Source organism: Heteronotia binoei, chromosome 12 (genome assembly GCF_032191835.1).
Source record: "Heteronotia binoei isolate CCM8104 ecotype False Entrance Well chromosome 12, APGP_CSIRO_Hbin_v1, whole genome shotgun sequence".
NCBI classification, from domain to species: Eukaryota; Metazoa; Chordata; class Lepidosauria; order Squamata; family Gekkonidae; genus Heteronotia; species Heteronotia binoei.
The window spans coordinates 8329685-8351122 of record NC_083234.1 but is presented as its reverse complement, the minus strand read 5'-3'; the positions used below and the strand labels follow the sequence as shown (position 1 = coordinate 8351122).

General features: G+C 48.4%; 2 protein-coding genes across 4 annotated transcripts in view; one reads left to right on the top strand and one right to left on the bottom strand.

Annotated features, from left to right (window-relative positions):
• Nucleotides 1-1221: 1221 nt before the first annotated feature.
• On the bottom strand, nt 1222-12771 carry FDXACB1 (ferredoxin-fold anticodon binding domain containing 1). 2 transcript variants are annotated; one of them, XM_060251128.1, is made up of 6 exons: nt 12648-12771; nt 10410-10604; nt 8945-9101; nt 6486-6689; nt 5827-5985; nt 1222-2591 (listed from the first exon to the last, which is right to left on the bottom strand). In XM_060251128.1, exons 2-6 carry the CDS (start codon nt 10591-10593, stop codon nt 1415-1417), a joined length of 1881 nt encoding a protein of 626 aa, XP_060107111.1. In that variant the 5' UTR covers nt 10594-10604; nt 12648-12771; the 3' UTR covers nt 1222-1414. The 2 variants fall into 2 exon arrangements, with proteins under 2 accessions (XP_060107111.1, XP_060107112.1); XM_060251129.1 differs by lacking the exon at nt 12648-12771 and adding an exon at nt 12513-12645.
• CFAP68 (cilia and flagella associated protein 68) overlaps nt 12468-21438 on the top strand; it is a 21539-nt gene continuing 12568 nt past the window's right edge. Inside the window, exon 1 of one of the 2 annotated variants that reach the window (XM_060251131.1) lies at nt 12468-12588. Coding sequence is in view for 1 of the 2 variants with exons in the window: in XM_060251130.1 (XP_060107113.1) it covers nt 20880-20939 (60 nt within the window). In the remaining variant the exon portion in view is untranslated. Of the gene's footprint in view, nt 12589-20803; nt 20940-21438 lie in introns of those variants that run through there. The other variant, XM_060251130.1, reaches the window with a different exon arrangement.

Sequence of the window (21438 nt, the reverse complement as noted above, 5' to 3'; positions counted from 1 at the left end):
CTGGCTTTCGTCTCACATTCTTTCCCCATTGTGCCACGTACAGGTGCGGGCAGTGCTGAGAACTGCTTATTAGGCAAACCGATTAGTCAAGTAAATGATAGCTGGAGCTTTGCTTCCATTCAGTGCAAGCAAAACGTCCCTGTCAGCAGATTATGCTTGCAGAGGGAGGCGGGTGGTTTCACCCCTCCCCACCCCCCGTCATTACAGCCCTCCTGTGACCTATAGCTTTCTGTCCACAAGTCCCACAACTCCAGGGATCCTCTGGCATGGTGTGGAGACAGTGGACAGGAAGAAGATATTCTAGAAGAATTCTTATGGGATTGGATAAGCATATGGAGCAGAGGTCCATCAGTGGCTATTAGCCACAGCTTATCATTGGAACTCTCTGTCTGGGGCAAGTGATGATCTGTATTCTGGGCACTTGGGGGGGGGGGCAACAGTGGGAGAGCTTCTAGTGTTCTGGCCCCACTGGTGGGCCTCCTGATGACGCATGGCTTTTTATCCACTGTGTGACACAGTGTTGGATTGGATGGGCCATTGACCTGATCCAACATGGCTTCTCTTATGTTCTTATGTCTGCAGCTCAGAATTCTTGGTGCTTGGGAGGCAACAATGGGAGGGCTTCTAGTGTCTTTGCCCCACTGGTGGACCTTCTGATGCCACCTTGTTTTTTGGCCACTGTGTGACACAGAGTGTTGGACTGGATGGGCCACTGGCCTGATCCAACAGGGCTTCTCTTGTGTTCTTATGTCTGGGGCAGTGATGTTCTGTATTCTTGGGGTTGGGGGGAGCAACAGTGGGAGGGCTTCTAGTGTCCTGGCCCCACTGGTGGACCTTCTGATGGCGCCTGGTTTTTTGGCCACTGTGTGACACAGAGGGTTGGACTGGATGGGCCATTGGCCTGATCCAACATGGCTTCTCTCCATTTCCCATAAAACTAGAACCCAGAGTCATCCAGTGAAGCTGAAAGATGGGAGATTCTGGACAGACACAAGGAAGTATTTCTTCACCCGATGTGGAGTTAACTTGGGGAACTCACTGCCACAGGACATGGCCATGGCCACCAACTTGGGCGGGGCTTTAAAAAGCGAGTGGACAGATTCATGGAGGACAGGGCTATCAAAGGCTACTAACCTTGATGGTTATCTATGCCCTGCAACGCTAGAGGCAGTGTGCTAAGACGCCTTGAGTTCCACACGGTAGAAAGGCAGCTAAGAAATGTTTTAAATAAATAAGATGGTTTATTTATTTTCAGCAGTATCTCACTGAAGCCTTTGCAAAAGGCATATGCTTGACCTGACATAACACTCTGGATCAGAGTCCTCTCCCACGCAAGATCCAGATGTTCCACGTCAAGTCTGGATTACGAGCACAGGCTAAACCAGTCCGTGGAGATCAAAGCGAGGATAAGGAGCTACCTAAGAGTCACATGGAGGGAACGCACCATCTCCTCCCGAAGCTTCAGCTGCATCGCTGCGGCTTGCTTGCCTGTCAGGGCTTTGTCGCAAGACTGGTAAGTGATCCGATAACAGAGGCTGGTCTGCGCCGTCTCCGGGTGCTGAAACCTGTCGAGCAGTTGAACAGACACAGCCAGTTCACAAGATGTGTGCCTGATGATGGCATGAAGCTGGGCTTCGTTAAATCTTTCCGGTTCTGGAACCCAGAAGCTGAGGTCATGCACGTAGGAGGGCGGATAGAGAGAAAAGCTCTTGAAGCAGCCTAACTTCCCTCCCGGAAACTGATGGAGGAAACACTCATCAGAGGTCCAGAGCATTCGCCAGTCGCAGATGCCGCAGACGTGCATGGTGAGAAGATCGAGGTTCAATGAAGCGTACACCATTTCCCGGTCGGTGCCCGTCAGCCGGCGGGAAACTAAGCCGACAGTCCCCACGCAGCAACTTTTTGGTTCAGGATCAGAAGCGTCGAGTTTGAGAGCGATTAAATATTTCCGTTTACAGAGCTGTGGTTCGGAACTCACGAAGGCGCTGAGTTCGGCTGGATCCGGCTCATCTGTTGTGCAACCCAACTGAAAACCCAGAGCCTTAAGCAATGGGTTTAACGTTCCAGTAAGGCTTTCCACAAGAAACTGCACGGGTGCGTCTTCTGAACCTTTATTAACTGCACAGATAAAGAGAGCCTCGTGAAAAACGGGCAGCGTGCAAGGCGAGATCTTGCATTTCCTAAACACGGGCCCGCTGAACGCCAGGAAGGTCTCAGGAGGAAACTCTGTTTGTTGCACTATTGTGGGAAGAAAAACCAGAAGGGAAGGTCTCAGATAGAATTGTCTCAAGAACCGGTCCCTGTTTTTTAAGCTGCTACCTCCGTCTGTACCATCCCAGTAGGGAAACCCCGAAGGAAAGGTTTCTGTGCCCCTCATATTCTTCTCAGCCACCGACTCAGTATCTGGATTTCTTTCAGCAACAGGAACCATCCAAAGGGCATCCGGAGGGAAAGAGGAATTGCCACTGTCTTGGAACACCAAAGGAAGCGGACAGTTTGCCTTCAGAATGGGGAACGATTTGCCAAGTCCTTCAAGGAGTTTTTCATTTACTGTTCTGACAGGATGCGCTGAACTCACATCCAGAAAAGCCCTATTTAAAACAATAAAACAGGAACGCATTGTTATTGGTCAAGCCATTAAACAACAATACACAACCCCAAACGCGTGCAAAGCGCTTTATGATCCGCAGCCCGTTCACAATCACCCCCAATTTATTGGTGCAATGACTTTTTAGCAGAAGAAGAAGAAGAAGATATTGGATTTATATCCCGCCCTCCACTCCGAAGAGTCTCAGAGCGGCTCACAATCTCCTTTACCTTCCTCCCCCACATCAGACACCCTGTGAGGTAGATGAAGATATTGGATTTATATCCCGCTCTCCACTCCGAAGAGTCTCAGAGCGGCTCACAATCTCCTTTCCCTTCCTCCCCCACAACAGGCACCCTGTGAGGTAGATGAAGATATTGGATTTATATCCCTCCCTCCACTCCGAAGAGTCTCAGAGCGGCTCACAATCTCCTTTCCCTTCCTCCCCCACAGCAGACACCCTGTGAGGTAGATGAAGATATTGGATTTATATCCCTCCCTCCACTCCGAAGAGTCTCAGAGCGGCTCACAATCTCCTTTCCCTTCCTCCCCCACAACAGACACCCTGTGAGGTAGATGAAGATATTGGATTTATATCCCGCCCTCCACTCCGAAGAGTCTCAGAGCGGCTCACAATCTCCTTTCCCTTCCTCCCCCACAACAGACACCCTGTGAGGTGGGTGGGGCTGGAGAGACCTCTCACAGCAGCTGCCCTTTCAAAGACAACCTCTGCCAGAGCTATGGCTGACCCAAGGCCATGCCAGCAGGTGCAAGTGGAGGAGTGGGGAATCAAACCCGGTTCTCCCAGGTAAGAGTCCCCACACTTAACCACTACACCAAACTGGCTCTCACAAGGACAGCTCTGCCAGAGCTATGGCTGACCCAAGGCCATTCCAGCAGCTGCGAGTGGAGGAGCGGGGAATCAAACCCGGTTCTCCCAGATAAGAGTCCGCTCACTTAACCACTACACCAAACTGGCTCTCCTTGTGCTCTCCTTGCAGCAAACAGGTATCCTCCTGATAACTCCAAGGCAGGCTGAACTCGGCCTTCTATCAGCGTTGGCATCTCCCCCTGAATAATAATGCTTGAGAACAGAAGGCGAGCTCATCTAGTGGTCCATCTAGTCCACCATCTTGCCTCACACAGGGGCCAGCCAGTTCCTCTCGAGGTCCAGCAACAGGGCACACAGGCTGAGGCCTTCCCCCAGTGTTGCCTCATGGCTCTGGGATTTAGAGATTTAGTGCCCCTGAATGTGGAGGTTCCCTTCAGTCGCCATCACTAGCAACTACTGCTAGACTTATCCTCCATGGATCTATCTAATTCCCTTTTAAAGCTGTTTATGCCAGTGGCCGTCGCTGCATCTTCCGGCAGCACACTGCAATCATCTCCTGTGTAAAAATAGTGCTTCTTGGTCTTTTGGTTATGATCAAGTTTGTATCTTCCTTGTCCAAGGTCGCTTATTTCTTAAGTCCCAAATTCAACAGAGATCCCTTTATATCAGGGGTCCCCAACCCTTTTCAGCCTGTGGGAGCCTTTGGATTTCTGACGCCGGGGTGGTGAGCACAAACACAAAATGGCTGCTGGGGAAGGTGGAGCCAACCACAAAAAACAGTCAACGTGGGAGGTGAAGCAGATAGAGCGGCAGACATAACCAAGTGCAGGGACACAAGGAGTAATTTTTCAAAACTTCACTGGGCAAGGAGTGTAAGAAGAAGAAGAAGACGATAATTGGATTTATATCCCACTCTCCACTCCAAAGAGTCTCAGAGTGGCTCACAATCTCCTATCTCTTCCTCCCCCACAACAGACACCCTGTGAGGTAGATGAAGATATTGGATTTATATCCCGCCCTCCACTCCGAAGAGTCTCAGAGCGGCTCACAATCTCCTATCTCTTCCTCCCCCACAACAGACACCCTGTGAGGACTCTCACAGCAGCTGCCCTTTCAAGGACAACCTCTGCTAGAGCTATGGCTGACCCAAGGCCATTCCAGCAGCTGCAAGCGGAGGAGTGGGGAATCAAACCCAGTTCTCTCAGATAAGAGTCCGCACACTTCACCACTACACCAAACTGGCTCTCCGGAGAACAAAACCAACACGGGAGACAGCTTTCGCTGCAATGGTGTTATTTTAATCTGCCAGCTAATCAGATCTCCAATGACCAATCAGAAACACTGTTGGCAGGAACCCTATTTGGCCCCACCCACTTTTGAAAATGAGTCCCCAGCTTGCTGGGGGGGGGGGGAGTGTAGATGACTGGGGAAGGCAATGGCAAACCACCCCGTAAAAAGTCTGCCGTGAAAACGCTGTGATGCAACATCACCCCAGAGCTGGAAGTGACTGGTGCTCGCACAGGAGACTACCGTTACATTTTTTTTTTACTTTCGAAAAACACTTGGCAGGCACCAGAAAAGGTGACATTGGAGGCCCCTGCTTAATGTCACACCATCTTTAAATACATTTACGAGTCCTTGATTATTTATTTACTTTACTTTTAGTCAACTTTTATCATTAAGACTCAAGGCAGAGTACGCAGATTAAGGTTAACCTGCAAACTTAAAACATACAAATTTGTAAAGAAATCCCACTGAAATCAACAGATCTTACATCCAATCCGATATGTTCAGGTTGCAAGAATGGACCGCGATGGGTATAAGTTAAGACTGTATAATTTCTACTTAAAATCATAGCAATCAATTGAGTTTCTATGCTGTACATCAGAGGTCCCCAAACTCCAGGCCACGGACCAGTAGTGGTCCATGGCCTGTTAGCAACAGGGCCATAAATTGTATAATTATTTCATTATATGTTACAATGTAGTAATAAGAAGAAGAAGACAACACTGGATTTATATCCTGCCCTCCATTCTGAATCTAAGAGTGGCTTACAATCTCCTTTATCTTCCTCCCCCGCAACAGACACCCTGTGAGGTGGGTGGGGCTGAGAGAGCTCTCCCAGAAGCTGCCCTTTCAAGCACAACTCTGCAAGAGCTTCGGCTGACCCGAGGCCATTCCAGCAGCTGCAAGCGGAGGAGTGGGGAATCAAACCCGGTTCTCCCAGATAAGAGTCCGCACACTTAACCGCCACACCCAAATAAAGTGCACAACGGTATCATCCCGAAACCATCCCCCAGTCTGTGGAAAAATTGTCTTCCACAAAACCGGTCGCTGGTGCCAAAAAGATTGGGAACAGCTGTTGTACATGGTCAAAGTGACGAGATTTAGACATTTAGCGACAAACCTGTTGATCTTATCTTGAAAGATTTCCGGAACCCGGAAGGAAACCAATTTGCCTTCCAGTTCTGTTTGAGAGCTCAGAGGTCTGGGAAGCAGAAGCGGCAGGCTCTGGATGAATATGTGATTCAAAGCTCCTTCCACACAGAAGGATTTATCCTGACTCCTAAACATAAATGAGGCAGGAATCTGCTGAAGTAAAGGAACTGACAATTTAAAGTAACACAAACAACAGACAGAAACGTAAAATTACACGCACTGAGAACTACAGATGGTAAATGTGAGACTGGCTCAAAATTCAAAGCAGGTTTCTCTAGTTTTTTTTTGCTATTGCCTTCCCTTTACCCAAATTTACACAGGACCTAACGGAAGGTAGAGAACCTATGGTACGTTGTGAAATATAGATTCTACTACCACAGGACAATAAATAGATATATCAATAATAAAAAATCTTAAATCGCAGGAATCTTCAGATTGACGCAATCGAAATAACAGAAGCAGGAACATTACATGCATTTCTCCAGATAAAGTCACGGGCCTACAGTTTCTTCAAAACAAAAACCATTTTAAGAGGCAGGGACAGATAATAAAAACCTCAGTTGCCATGGCAACACCTAAAGGGACATCTGGAGTCCCAACGACTACTGTGCAGCATCTGCGCCTTACCTGTAGCCCGTGCATTTATATCCGCCGGCATCCCTGGTGCTAAATGGATGAACGTCGTTCAGAATGAATCCCCCCTCTGCTGCCATAGCGACGACTTGCCAACTGTTGTGCCACTCCCTCCTCGGCTGGTCCGCAGGGGTACCGCCCTGTCCCCTACAAAGCGCCACGTGGACTTCTCCCTTCTCTGCCAGAACCTCTGCACAGCTGGAACAAAACAGCCAAGTGAGGAGCAGGATTCAGCAGCTCGCTTGGCCTGATCTCAAGAAGCCTCTGAGCAGCATTGCTTTTAATGATGCAGGAAGAGAAGAACGGAAGAGTTACGCTTCCAGAAGAGAGGAAATAAACTGTTCAGATAATCGACTGATTACTTGGCCTGCTGTGGAATTAAATAAATATATATTTACAGTTGATATGCCAAGCATCGATATTTCTCAACAATCAAGCTTTTGTTCTTTAATCAAAAGTTGCTTTATTGTAAAAACTCCATAGCCTGGCCGAGGACAGACTCCTTGGAAGTAATGACGCACACAGTGTTGAATAGTAACTTATAGGAGAACTTCAAAAGGATAGCTTACAGATAACTTCAAAAGAATAACACAGAGATGCAATTTGAGTCACGGGTTCAAAGGCTACTCGCTAGTATCTCTTTTATGGCTAAGGAATGTCAGCTAATAAAAACATCTACCTTTCTCACACATTCTCTGAGAACCGACAAGACCTGGCTGTGTGAATCTGGAGGAGAGGCACTCTACACTGTTAATACAAGGTTACTCTAAACATCCTGGGTCCAGATGGATTTATTATGCACCCTTTGGTTAGAGAAGGGGTGGGAGTTCTGCTTTGTATCTGGCCTGTTTACTAGGCACATAAAAACAGCATGCTTGACATGATAGAACAGAGATTCAAACAGGTAGCAAGTGACTGGCCATATACAATCTCTCACTGAGACCAATTCTGCACTTAGCACTTCCCTCCCTTCTGTGCAGAGCTCAAGGTGGCTCTTTTCCCCTGGATCCTGCATTGGCATCTCTGGAGCGGGGCCACATGTTCCTTGCTTGCTCCCTGCCCTGCGCAAACTCGAGAGCCGAAAACAAGACCGAGACAAAGGCTAGTGCGGAATCGGTCTGAATCTCAGCAACTTTCTGCTTATCAAATACCTTACAGAGGCCAGAACTGGGAATTTTATCAGAAAAGATGTAAAAATGAGGTCCCCACTCCACACAGCTTTTGGTTTACAGCTTGTGACATTTCCCCTCCTCCTTTAAAACCCCCAGGCATGTTTTCCTTGACCATACTGAGTGTTTGCTTCCAACACTCTGGGTAAAACTGTTAACCACCGCAGGCTCAAAACAAAGGTTCATCATAAAGCGTTTCACCTGAACAAGTCTTGTGCAAACCCACCCACCCCATTTATATGCATTGGTTTTGTGGTTAAGTGCGCGTCCTCTTATCTGGGAGAACCGGGTTTGATTCGCCACTCCTCCACTTGCAGCTGCTGGAATGGCCTTGGGTGAGCCATAGCTCTGGCAGAGGTTGTCCTTGAAAGGGCAGCTGTTGTGAGAGCCCTCTTCAGCCCCACTCACCTCACAGGGGGTCTATTGTGGGGGAGGAAGGTAAAGGAGATCGTGAGCTGCTCTCAGACACTGTCCTTGAAAGGGCAGCTGCTGTGACAACCCTCTCCAGCCCCACCTACCTCACAGGGTGTCTGTTGTGGGGGAGGAAGGGAAAGGAGATTGTGAACTGCTCTGAGACTCTTCGGAGTGGAGGGCGGGATATAAATCCAATATCTTCTTCTTCATTAGTTATTTATCACACTTTGAAGAATCTGACTCTTAATGGTTTCATTCTGATACCTTCTTTCGAGAAGAGAGTTTGCAGGAGGCTGAACAAGGATCTTAACGATGCTGAACCGAACAAGCTCACACACAAACACAGTAACAGAAGAGAGACCGATTTCCCACTAGCTTTATGCCACTCTCACTCTCCTCTGCTCCACGGGGCTTCAGTTGGATTTCACCCTATCTGCTCCGGGGCTGCGACTCGCTCTGCCTCTTTTGTGCAGCAAACAAGAGCCTCTAAAAGCCAGTTTCTGTTTGCCACGCGAACAAGGCGAAGCTAGTTGCAGCCCTGGGGTAGATAAGTGTGAAATCTGACGGAAGCCCTGCGGAGGAGAGGAGCGTGACAGCGGCATGAGGCTAGTGGGAAATCAGTCAGAGTGTCCTAAATTACTTCACTTGGTCCTCGTGTGTGTGTGTGAACTGATGTCAAGTCTCAGCTGACTTACGGCAACCCCACAGGGTGTTCCAGGAAAGAGGCCAACTGAGATGGATTGCCACTGCCTGCTTTGCCACAGAGGCCTTGGAATCCCTTCGTGGAATCCAAATACTTACCAGGGCTGAGCCTACGTACCTTCCAAGATCTGATAACATCAAGCTAGTTTGGGCTGTCCAGCTCCTTACCTGCAGAAAAACCCGGCCAGGAGCTCTTTGTTCTTTTTCACTCCAGCTTTTCTCCCGCAATGGGGGAAATTGAAATAGATGCGATCAAAATCCCCCTCTGCTGGCCAAAAGCGCTCCTTCAGTTTGACGCAATCGACGCAGAAGTGAACTTCAGCTCCTGGGAAGTACAAGAGGAAAGGCAGGTCGCTTAAAATAATAAGAGCTCATCCAGGCACAAGAGAGTTTAACGGACCCTGGACTAGCATCAAGATACGGAACGCAAGGTCATAGACCTTTGGAATTCTTCCTCTGAACCTAAATTCAGAATACGGGCATATGAAGCTGCCTTCTCTTGAATCAGACTGTTGGTCCATCAAGGTCAATACTGTCTACTAAGACCAGCAACAGCTCTCCAGGGTCTCGGGTGGTGCTCTCTGACATCATCTGTTACCAGATCTTTTAAATCAGAGATGCTGGAAGGAGGGAGATCACTCATGCGCACATATGAAGCTGCCTTCGACTGAATCAGACCCTCGGTCCATCAAAGTCAGTCTTGTCTACTCAGACTGGCAGCGGCTCTCCAGGGTCTCAAGCTGAGGTTTTTCACGCCTACTTGCCTGGACCCTTTTGAGTTGGAGATGCCGGGGATTGAACCTGGGACCTTCTGCTTACCAAGGAGATGCTCTACCACTGAGCCACCGTCCCTCCCCTTAGACATATGAACATATGAAGCTGCCTTCTACCGAATCAGACCCTCCTGGGTCCATCAAAGTCAGTCTTGTCTTCTCAGACTGCCAGCGGCTCTCCAGGGTCTCAAACTGAGGTTTTTCACGCCTATTTGCCTGGACCCTTTTGAGTTGGAGATGCCGGGGATTGAACCTAGGACCTTCTGCTTACCAAGCAGATGCTCTACCACTGAGCCTTGGCCCCTCTCCACCCTGGGTCCATCAATGTCAGTCTTGTCTACTCAGACTGGCAGCGCCTCTCCAGGGTCTCCAGCTGAGGTTTTTCATGCCTACTTGCCTGGACCCTTTTTAGTTGGAGATGCCAAGGATTGAACCTGGGACCTCCTGCTTATCAAGCAGATGCTCTACCACTGAGCCATGGCCCCTCTCCACCCTGGGTCCATCAAAGTCAATCTTGTCTACTCAGACTGGCAGCGCCTCTCCAGGATCTCCAGCTGAGGTTTTTCATGCCTATTTGCCTGGACCCTTTTTAGTTAAGAGATGCTGGAGATTGAACCTGGGACCTTCTGCTTACCAAGCAGATGCTCTACCACTGAGCCACTGTCCCTCTCCTCTGTGTCCTCCCCCTCTGCTAGCCAGGACAAAGTGCTGCAGCAATAAGTGCACGTGGGCTCATCAAGCTGTGATACAAGAGTGTCTTCTTCAACTGGTCCCAAAGGAAATGGCTTTCCAAGCCCAGCAATCAGAAGTTTCACATTAAGTGGGGAGGGGGGGGGTATGCATGCGGGAGGGGACATTACCTCTGTTCCTCAGATACCGAATGTTGGTTTTAGCAAGTTCTTGCCTGGAGACGACATCTTCACTCTCATAGCAGGTAGCAACGATGTGAGTCTCGTCACCCCATGCGTCACACAAACCGGCAGAGAAAGAAAAGTTTCCTTCTCCAACTAGGAGGAAGCACTTCCGAGGATTCAAGGACCTCATGGTGGCCTGATCTTGAGGAGGAAGAAAATAATGGCAAGTTGGTTCCAGTGGATGTCCCAAGCCATCCCCAGTTACAGACATGCCAGAAAGACTTTCTGGGGATTCCAAAGCCATCTGGACAGGTCTGTTACCACCACTCAGAGGTAGGGAACGTTGGCTCTCCAGATGTTTTTTGCCTACAACTCCCATCAGCCCCAGCCATTGTCCATGCTGGCTGTGGCTGATGGGAGTTGTAGGCAAAAAACATCTGGAGAGCCAACGTTCCCTACCCCTGCACCACTGAAGAGAAACCGCCTCCCTCTCTGGAAACACAAAGCAGAAAGCCAGTGTTGGTGAAGTCTCTCCACTCTCCTGGCTCTCCACAAACTATGCAAAAACTGAATTCAAGAGGCCTTTTCTGCACAGGTAACAGGGTTACACTGGACAAAATGGTTCACAAGCTTACTTGGATAAATGATCAGGGACTGTGGTCTATACTGCTCTGTACAGCTTGCTGTAAAGTAGGTGTCCTATTATGTAATTTTTGCACCGCATATATGTGTCGCGTTCGCCAACACTGGCTCCTGAACCTCTACATTTTATTGTGCTTTCTTTCTTTCTTACCCCCCCTCCCCCCAAAAAACCTTGCTTCTGGGCTCCATTGTTCAAACCTCCTGTGAGAATTTTGCTGAACTCTTAAGATCTGACAAACTTTCTAATATTTTCCCCCACAAAAAAAAAAATGGGGTAATAACCAAAACATATTATGCAGGAAGATGGAAATCTTCATCATGCCACTGTGGCCACATAGGAGAAAGTCATTTTAAAAGTATGACGGGAGGGAGGAAGGTTTTCTTATGACAATGATAATTCAAGTATCGTTTTAAGAGAGGTGCTGAGCTGATATAATTTAGTACACTTTCCTGTGATGTCAGGGGTATGTGGCATATGCCGACGAGTTGTGCAGATGAGCTCCGGCCCCTTTTTTTCTACAACACGACCCCTGCACTGAGGTATACATACCCAGGGCTTTCTTTGTAGCAGGAATTCCTTTGCATATTAGGCCACAGCCCCTTGATGTAGCCAATCCTCCAAGAGCGTACAGGGCTCTTCCTACAGGGCCTACTGTAAGCTCCAGGACTGGCTACATCAAGAGGGTGTGGCCTAACATGCAAATGAATTCCTGCCACAAAAAAAAAAGCCCCGGGTATGTCCCAATGGACCTGGGTATACCCTTCCCCAAACCCAGACTCCACCCTCAAATCTTCAGATATTTCCAAAGCAGGAGTTGGCAACCCGAATCCCCCCCCCCACCATGATTGCAATTTTAATAGCGACCATTATGCCTTCTCCGGAGCCTTTCAATGCAGGATGGTTCAAATTAGGGTTGCCAATCCCCGGGTGGGGGCAGGGGATCCCCCGGTTTGGAGGCCCTCCCCCTGCTTCAGGGTCATCAGAAAGCGGGGGGAGGGGAGGGAAATATCTGCTGGGAACTCTATTATTCCCTATGGAGATTTATTCCCATAGAAAATAATGGAGAATTGATCCACGGGTATCTGGGGCTCTGGGGGGGGGGCTGCTTTTTGGGGTAGAGGCACCAAATTTTCAGTATAGCATCTAGTGCCTCTCCCCAAAATACCCCCCAAGTTTCAAAAAGATTGGATCAAGGGGTCCAATTCTATGAGCCCCAAAAGAAGGTGCCCCTATCCTTCATTATTTCCTATGGAAGGAAGGCATTGAAAAGGTGTGCCGTCCCTTTAAGTGTGATGGCCAGAACTCCCTTTGGAGTTCACCCTTGATCTTGGCTCCACCCCTAATGTCTCCTGGCTCCACCCCCAAAGTCCCCAGATATTTCTTGAATTGGACTTGGCAACCCTCGTTCAAATACTGGCCAGCATCGGACCAAAGCCCCCCAAAAGCGGAGGAACCCCTGCTGAGACCTGGCAAACGGTCCAAAAGCCAAGGAGGGGAGAAGGAACCGCCTGCAATCCCGCCCTTTCTTTTTCAGCCCTTCAGGTAGCGCTGCACAGAGCAGCCCCATCTGCTGCAACCGGCTTCATTATCCTTATCCTTACTATTCCAGAGAAGGCGGGGCTAGCGAGGAGCGCCCGCAGCCAAGAGACCCCTGCTCAGCGTGGCCCAGCAGCCCGCAGCGCCGCTCCTCGTGCGTCACTTCCGGCAGCAGCCGGGCCTTACTTCCGGCGCGCTCCTCCGTGCCGGCTTGGGGGTTGCCGTGGCAACCGCTGCCTCGGCCTGTCCGTGGCTCCGGCTTCGTCGGCGGCAGGAGGCATCCCGACCTCCACCTCGGGGCTCCACTTGCCTTGAGACGGGGTTGGGGCTTCGACTGAACCGCCTCGGCCACGAGCAGTCTACGCCCCGGCTTCTCGCCTCTCGGGTTCCTAGAAGCAGCTGAGAGTGCTGGGCTTTAGGGTTGCCAACCTCCAGGTGGGGCTTGGACTTCTCCCTGGATTGTAATTTAGCTCGTTCTGCAAAGATCAGGTTTCCCTGAAATTGGGGTTGCCAACTCCAGGTTGGGAAATACCTGAAGATTTTTTTTGGGGGGGGGGAGTCTAAGGAGGACAGGGTACTAGGGTTGCCAAGTCCAATTTAAGAAATATCTGGGGACTTTGGGGGTGGAGCCAGGAGACTTTGGGGGTGGAGCCAGGAGACATTAGGGGTGGAGCCAGGAAACATTGGGGGTGGAGCCAAGATCAAGGCTGTGACAAGCATAACTGAACTCCAAAGGGAGTTCTGGCCATCACATTTAAAGGGACCTTTTCAATGCCTTCCTTCCATAGGAAGTAATGAAGGGTAGGGGCACCTTCTTTTGGGACTCATAGAATTGGACCCCCTGGTCCAATCGTTTTGAAACTTGGGGGATATTTTGGGGAGAGGCACTAGATGTTGTACTGAAAATTTGGTGCCTCTACCTCAAAAAACAGCCCCCCCAGATACCCGCGGATCAATTCTACATGATTTTCTATGGGAATAAATCTCCATAGGGAATAACGGAGTTCCCAGCGGACATTTCCCTCCCCCTGCTTTCTGACGACTCTGAAGTGGGGGGGGAGGGCCTCCAAATCAAGGGATCCCCTGCCCCCACCTGGGGATTTGCAACCCTACAGGGTACAGGCGTGGGGAGCGACTTCAATTGGATATAATCAGGGGTCGTTTTGTAGAAAAATTTGTGGTGGAGCTCATTAGCATATGCTGCCGCCACCCCCACCAGCCAAAAGCAAGAAAGGAGAGCCCCAGGCAAGCGAGGCCTGCTAGGACTGGCTAGAGATCCAGCCAGCCCAAGCAGGCCTCGCTCGCCTGGGGCCCTCCTGGGCTGCCTTCCCCCCCCCCCCAGTCAAAAGGCCAGTCAGCTACCCGCCGCCCAAAATCACATAAGTGGAGAAAGGGTGGGGCGGGCTTCTCCAGGGGTTAATAAGGGCTGCTGGGGGTGTGGCAAAGTCCCTGGTGGCTGGCTGGCTGGCTGTCCACTCTCCTAATCCAGGGATTGTTAAACAGCTGCACCAACTATTCAATGGACAAGGTGGGGAGGAGGAGGGGGAACCCTCAGAAAGGTTCAGGAGCTGCGCTCCTGTGAGCTGCCGAATTCGAGGTCTGGGTATAATTCCGTAAGTCCGCCTTTTCAAGCAGCCATGAATGCTTGCCCGGAGATCAGTTATAATAGCAGGGCAACTCCGGACACCTCCTGGAGGTTGGCAACTCTATGTTGGAGGAGATAGGCTTGCCAGCTCCAACTTGGGAAATACCTGGAGATTTTGGGGGGTGGAACCTTAGGAGGGCAGGGTTTGGGGTGGGAAGAGAATCCAGTGGGGTACAATGCCATAGAGTCCACCTTCCAAAGTGGCCATTTTTTCCAGGTGAACTGATCTCTATCCCCTTGCCATCTTGGGGGGAATTGGGAAGGGCACTCCAAGGGTGGGTGGGATGCACACGATGTCTTTCTTTGGCGATTTCCCCCCCCCCCCGCCCACCAGCCAGCTGGCCAGCAGTGGATCAAAGCCCCCAAAAGCGGAGGGACCCCTGCTGGAGCTGGCAAATCCTACCTGCAGATCAGTTGTAATCCATTGGCAGCCCTACCAAGAGGAAGGAGTTGCTTTGGAAGGTGGATTCTATGACATTATAGCCATCTGAGCTCCCTCTCCAATCTCAGACTTCCCCAGGCTCCACCCCCAAATCTACAGGAATATATCCCAACCCTGCTGGTTAGATTATCTGCATCTGCAAACTCGCGCCCAGCACAATTATTTAGAATAATCGGGGATCTTATAACGTTGCCTCAAGGCAAACCAAACGTTAGAGAATTGGAAATAGGCTGTGAGGCATTTGCGAGATATTTTGCAGATAAAATCTCGTTGCTCCGCCAAGACCTGCCTACCACCTTGGATACAGTGAGTGAAATTGAGGTTCCGTGCCTGTCTTCAGGTTTAGTGCTGGACCACTTCGACCCGCTCAGCCTGGAGGAAGTCGACAGAATCCTCTCTGCTGCTCGCCCGACAACATGTGATCTGGACCCTTGCCCCTCCTGGCTGATTAAATCTTGCCAGGGGGAGCTTAGATGTCCTTTACGGGACATCATAAACAGGTCCCTCTTAGAGGGGCAATTTCCAACACCCCTAAAAGAGGCCTTGGTCCGCCCTCTCTTGAAAAAAGCTACAGCAGACCCGGCCGAATTGGCGAACTATCGACCGGTGTCTAATTTACCGTTTCTAGGTAAAATTATTGAGAGGGCTGTGGCGTTGCAGCTTCAGAGGTTTCTGGATGACGCTTCTGTCCTGGACCCATGTCAGTCGGGCTTCCGGCTGGGCCATGGGACGGAGACGGTGCTGGTCGCCTTGGTGGATGACCTCCAACGGCAACTGGACCGAGGCGGCGTTGCGGTGCTGATGTTGTTAGATCTGTCGGCTGCATTCGATACAGTCGACCATCGGCTACTGACGCGCCGCCTCGCCGACATTGGGGTTGAGGGGTCGGCCTTGCAATGGCTTTCCTCCTTTCTCCTAGGTCGGGGACAGAGGGTGGCTATTGGGGGGGAACGGTCCCGGAGGCGCACACTGGATTGCGGGGTGCCTCAGGGAGCAGTTCTCTCCCCGATGTTGTTCAACATCTATATGCGCCCCCTCGCCCAGATTGCCCGGCGGTTTGGGCTGGGTTGCCATCAATATGCAGATGACACCCAGCTCTATCTACTAATGGACGGCTGGCCCGACTCCGCACCAGGGAATCTCGACCGGGCTTTACAGGCTGTTGCGACATGGCTCAGGCTGAGTGGGCTGAAACTGAACCCAGCGAAGACAGAGGTCCTTTGCGTGGGTCGCGGCGCTCTGGGAAGGGAAATAGCTCTCCCGGCCTTCGATGGTGCGCTATTGAAAGCAGCGCGCCAGGTAAAGAGCCTGGGTGTTTTACTGGAGCCTTCACTATCAATGGAGGCCCAGATAGCAGCCACTGCCAAGTCAGCATTCTTCCATCTGAAGCGGGCAAGGCAGTTGGCCCCTTTCCTCGAGCGCCGGGACCTCGCAACAGTGATCCACGCAACGGTCACCTCAAGATTAGACTACTGTAATGCCCTCTACTTGGGGCTACCTCTGTGCCGGACTCGGAGACTGCAGCTAGTGCAGAACGCGGCAGCCAGGCTGTTGCTGGGGCTCCCAAAACGGGAGCATATACAGCCGGGGCTGCGTGAACTGCACTGGCTGCCGATTGTATACCGAGTCCAGTACAAAGTGTTGGTCGTTACCTTTAAAGCCTTATATGGCCGAGGACCTGCCTACCTGAGGGACCGTCTTTCCCCATACGAACCCCAGAGAGCACTGAGGTCAGTCGGGAAAAATCTAATGACCATCCCCGGGCCGAAGGAGATAAAATATCAGAGCACCAGAGCACGGGCATTCTCGATTGCGGCTCCTACTCTGTGGAACCGACTCCCCGAGGAGGTGCGGGCCCTGCGGAACCTTGAGCAGTTCCGCAGGGCCTGCAAGACCGTCCTTTTCAAATTTGCACACCCGGACTGTTAGGAAGATCAGAAATTAAGGAGCCGCCAACGCGGTTGAAGAACTATACCGCAGAATAACTGTATTTATTGAACTGGTTTTTAATGTTATTAAGTTTATTGTTGATGTTTTATATTGTTAAACTTAAAGGTTTTATTATTATTATTGTATGTTTTTATAAAATGTTGTTAGCCGCCCTGAGCCTGCTGAGGTGGGGAGGGCGGGATAGAAATAAAAAAAAATTTATTATTATTATTATTATTAGATCAACCCGGCCAGGGTTTTAGCTGCTCAGCCAGGCTGTTCTTGGTGTGATGAGCCAGGAACGAGGCCTCCATGTGCAGAGGCAGTGTACCTCTGAGCTCCAGTTGGACCCTGGCCCTAATCCAGAAAGGCAGTTTTTATGTTTTGAGCTCAGCTCTGTGATGAATTGGGGCTCAGACCTTGTTTTTAGTTCCAGCTGAGGACTCAGCCCTGGAAGCTTCCTGAACAGAGCAAGAAGCTGCTGTGTACTTTCTAAAAAGGCTATCATTGATTAGTCAAAACCAATGTTCCCTGGGCTGGGAGGGATGCTGTCTGGTAAACAACTTGCAGTTCCTCATTCTTATGCATGCCTGATTGCCTCTCCCTGTCTCTTTTTTAAATTAAAAGTTTTATTGAATTTCAGTTATAGGGAAAGGGAGGGTTTTACAGGGAGTTTGGGAGAAACAGGGTTGGAGGATGAGGACAGAAAACCTCTCTTAATTACATTGTCTTTCCCATTACATATACGGTACATCTGATTCAAACATCAATCAGTCTATGTATCATTTACAATTGGTATTTTCTATTTTGTCTCTTATAACATTTCTATTCTCTAGAATTCTTACTTTGGCTTACAACTACGCATTTCCCAAAATTGCTTCATCTTATTCAGTATATTATACAGTACTCACTCCTTATTTTATGCATTCTTTATGTACAAACGTGATATTTCTTAGTGCCACAATTTCCACACCTGTACTGCACCGAACCAGTCATACAATGGTTGCTAAATTTACAGATATTAAAAGAGAGATTTTTAGTAGAAGCCAAAAAAGAAATCATAGTGTTTTTTGAACAAAATTTGAAAGAAGATACACCAAGACAGATAATCTGGGATGCCTTTAAAGCTTTTTTTAGAGGAATTGCGATTCGATATTCAGCAAAATGGAGAAGAGAAAAAAATAAAGAATATGAAACACTGACAGGAAAACTGGAAGTACAAGAAAAAGAATTTAAGATAAATTTGCAACAGGAGACAAAAACTAACATACAGATTTTGCAGCATCAAATAAATCTGCTGTTGATGGAAGAAGTAGAACGGAAATTGAAATGGGAAGGACAATCCTTTTTTGAAAATGCAAATAAAGTAAGCAGATGGTTGGCTTATAGACTGAAATAAGAGAGAAGAAAGTACTAACAGCCTTGAAGGATGAAAACAATGTAGAGCAATATAAAAGTAACCAAATTGAACAAATTGTAAAAACTTTCTATGAAAATTTATACAAAAAAACACAAAGGTTCAGAGTTCCTCTATACAAGAAGAATATATTAAGGAAACAAAGAAAGAGGAGCTTTCGAAAGGACATCAAATAATATTGAATAATCCAATAACAGTCCAAGAGATTATCGGCATAATTAAAGAACAGAAAAATAATAAAACACCGGAACCAGATAGACTACAGACAGAATTCTATAAAAGTTTTGAAGATGTTTTATTATTACCATATAAAATGCTACTAGAAAAAATAACGTTGATATCGGAAACACCAGCCTCATGGAAAGAAGCAATGATATCTATAATACATAAAGAAGGAACAGACCCGAAAGATATTAGAAATTATAGACCCATCTCATTATTAAATGTGGATTACAACATTTTTGCATCTGTTTTGGCTTCAAGCTTGAAGAAAGTTTTGATGAGTACAATAAATGAAGACCAAATGGGATTTTTACCAAAGAGGCAGATGAGAAATAATATGAGAACAGTATTGAACGCATTGGCGTACTTTCAACAATATCCAGATAAACAGGCGGCCTTTATTTTTCTAGATGCAGAAAAAGCCTTCGATAAGCTGGACATTTATGATGAAATGTTTGGAGGGGATAGGCTGCGGTAATCAATGTAAGCGATGGGTACAATCTATCTACACAAGAATTATGGTGAATGGAGCAGTGACAGATCAAATTAAGATTGAAAAGGGAAGAAGACAGGGCTGTCCGCTGTCACCTTTACTCTTTATTTTGATGTTGGAATATTTAAATGAACAAATACGGTCTGATGAAGAAATAAAAGCAATTAAAACTAGGGGGGAATCCTATACATTTCAAGCGTTTGCTGATGACTTGGTTTTCATAGTGGAAGAGCCATTAACATCTATAAAAAGACTTAAGGAGAAATTGGAGAAATTTGGAGCAGTCGCGAGTTTTAAAGTGAATTATAAGCCTCTCGCTCTCTGTGTGCATGTTTTCTATGTTTCCTTCCCTATGAAGAAAGGTTGAAACGCTTAGGGCTGTTTAGCTTGGAGAAACGTCGACTGAGGGGTGACATGATAGAGGTTTACAAGATAATGCACGGGATGGAGAAAGTAGAGAAAGAAGTACTTTTCTCCCTTTCTCACAATACGAGAACTCGTGGGCATTCGATGAAATTGCTGAGCAGACAGGTTAAAACGGATAAAAGGAAGTACTTCTTCACCCAAAGGGTGATTAACATGTGGAATTCACTGCCACAGGAGGTGGTGGCGGCCACAAGCATGGCCACCTTCAAGAGGGGGTTAGATAAAAATATGGAGCAGAGGTCCATCAGTGGCTATTAGCCACAGTGTGTATGTGTGTGTATATATATATATATATTTGGCCGCTGTGTGACACAGAATGTTGGACTGGATGGGCCATTGGCCTGATCTAACATGGCTTCTCTTATGTTCTTATGTTCTAATACTAAATCCTGTGAATGAATATGGTTGAAAGAAGTTGTATAGCCCTATTCCGAAGCATAGTTAACTAAAATTAAAATTACAGATTGTGGTTTAACAATTAAGGCCTCTTTGGGGGGGTGGGAATAAAATAAATAAAAATAAAACCCAAGGTATGCATTAGGCAAATGATCTTGGAAGATGTTGTAGTGACCAGCTTAGTGTGGGTAGGGTTGCCATTTCCAGGGTGGGAGATTCCTGAAGGCTTGGAGGTGGCGACAGGGAGGTGAACATAAGAGAAGCCATGTTGGATCAGGCCAACGGCCCATCAAGTCCAAGGTGGGATTTGTGGGGGGGGGGGGGGAGGAACCTCTGTGGAGTTATAATGCAATAGAGATCACCCTACAAAGCAGCCATTTTCTCATGGGGAACTGACCTCTATAATTATAATTCCAGAAGATCTCCAGGCTTCATCTGGATGTTGTCCTGAAGAAGAAATTGGATTTGTATCCTGCCTTCCACTCTGAATCTCAGAGTCTCAGAGCGGCCTACAATCTCCTTTACCTTCCTCCCCCACAACAAACAGCCTGTGAGTTAGGTGGGGCTGAGAGAGCTCTTCCAGAAGCTGCCCTTTCAGAGACAGCCCTGCGAGAGCTATGGCTAACCCAAGGCCATTCCAGCAGCTGCAAGTGGAGGAGTGGAGAATCAAACCCAGTTCTCCCAGATAAGAGTCCACACACTTGACCACTACACCAAACTGGCTCTGCCTTAGGTATAGGTGTGTTATTGTTTCAGCTATTTATTTAATTTATTGAGATTTACGTCCTGTTTTTTGACCTCAGCATCCTCAGAGCAGTTCTTTTTAAAAAAAAAACCACACACCACAATCCCCTTGCTTAATTTGGGGAGGGACGGTGGCTAAGTTGTAGAGCATCTGCTTGGTAAGCAGAAGGTCCCAGGTTCAATCCCCGGCATCTCCAACTAAAAGGATCCAGGCAAATAGGTGAGAAAAACCTCAGCTTGAGACCCTGGAGAGCCACTGCCAGTCTGAGTAGACAAGGCTGACTCTGATGGACCCAGGGTCTGATTCAGTATAAGGCAGCTTCATATGTTCACTCAGAAACAGTTTTAAGTTCAAGCTTTTTATCCCATAAATGTCCTGAACCGGTGACATCAGTCTTCACTAGTGATCATAGAATGATATCACAAACAGATCATTGGCCTTTCTGTCTGCCTGCTCCAGCTCTTCTCTGGTCTTGAGGCTGCCGGGGCCCTTGGGAGTGCTTTAATCGCAGCCCCTCTCCTTTGAGACTCTGAGACCCAGAGGCAAGACTCCAGCAGGGGAAGTCTTGTTAGTCCCAAGGAGATGTGGGACTTCGATGACAGCAGCAGTTCATATAGTACAACTGTTACTTCTGACTCAGAGGTATTATTCGGCAATACCATCGTTCAGAATATCCGCTCAGTCTATCCAAGGGTGTGTTCAAAGTTTCCTTTCTCCCTGGAATAAGAGCATCTGAGTTTTGCCTTCCTATTAGACATTTTCGGGTGGTTTTAGTTGTCTTGGGCTCTGTGATCCCCATGGTCCCTCTTAAGCTGTGGAGCCTTGTGTGCAAAAATTCTGCTTTGTGAGCTACTGGCATTAAAGTTGTGAGCGAGAGATTTCCCCTACTGCATCAGTTAGTTTGCTCTGGGGCCCTCCTTCCTGAGCCAAGACAAGAACGTGTGAGCCGGAGGCTAAAACTGGAGAGCCAGTTTGGTGTAGTGGTTAAGTGCGCAGACTCTTATCTGGGAGAACTGGTTTTGATTCCCCACTCCTTCACTTGCACCTGTTAGCATGGCCTTGGGTCAGCCATAGCTCTCATCTGGGAGAACTGGGTTTGATTCCTCACTCCTCCACTTGAAGCTGCTGCAATGGCCTTGGG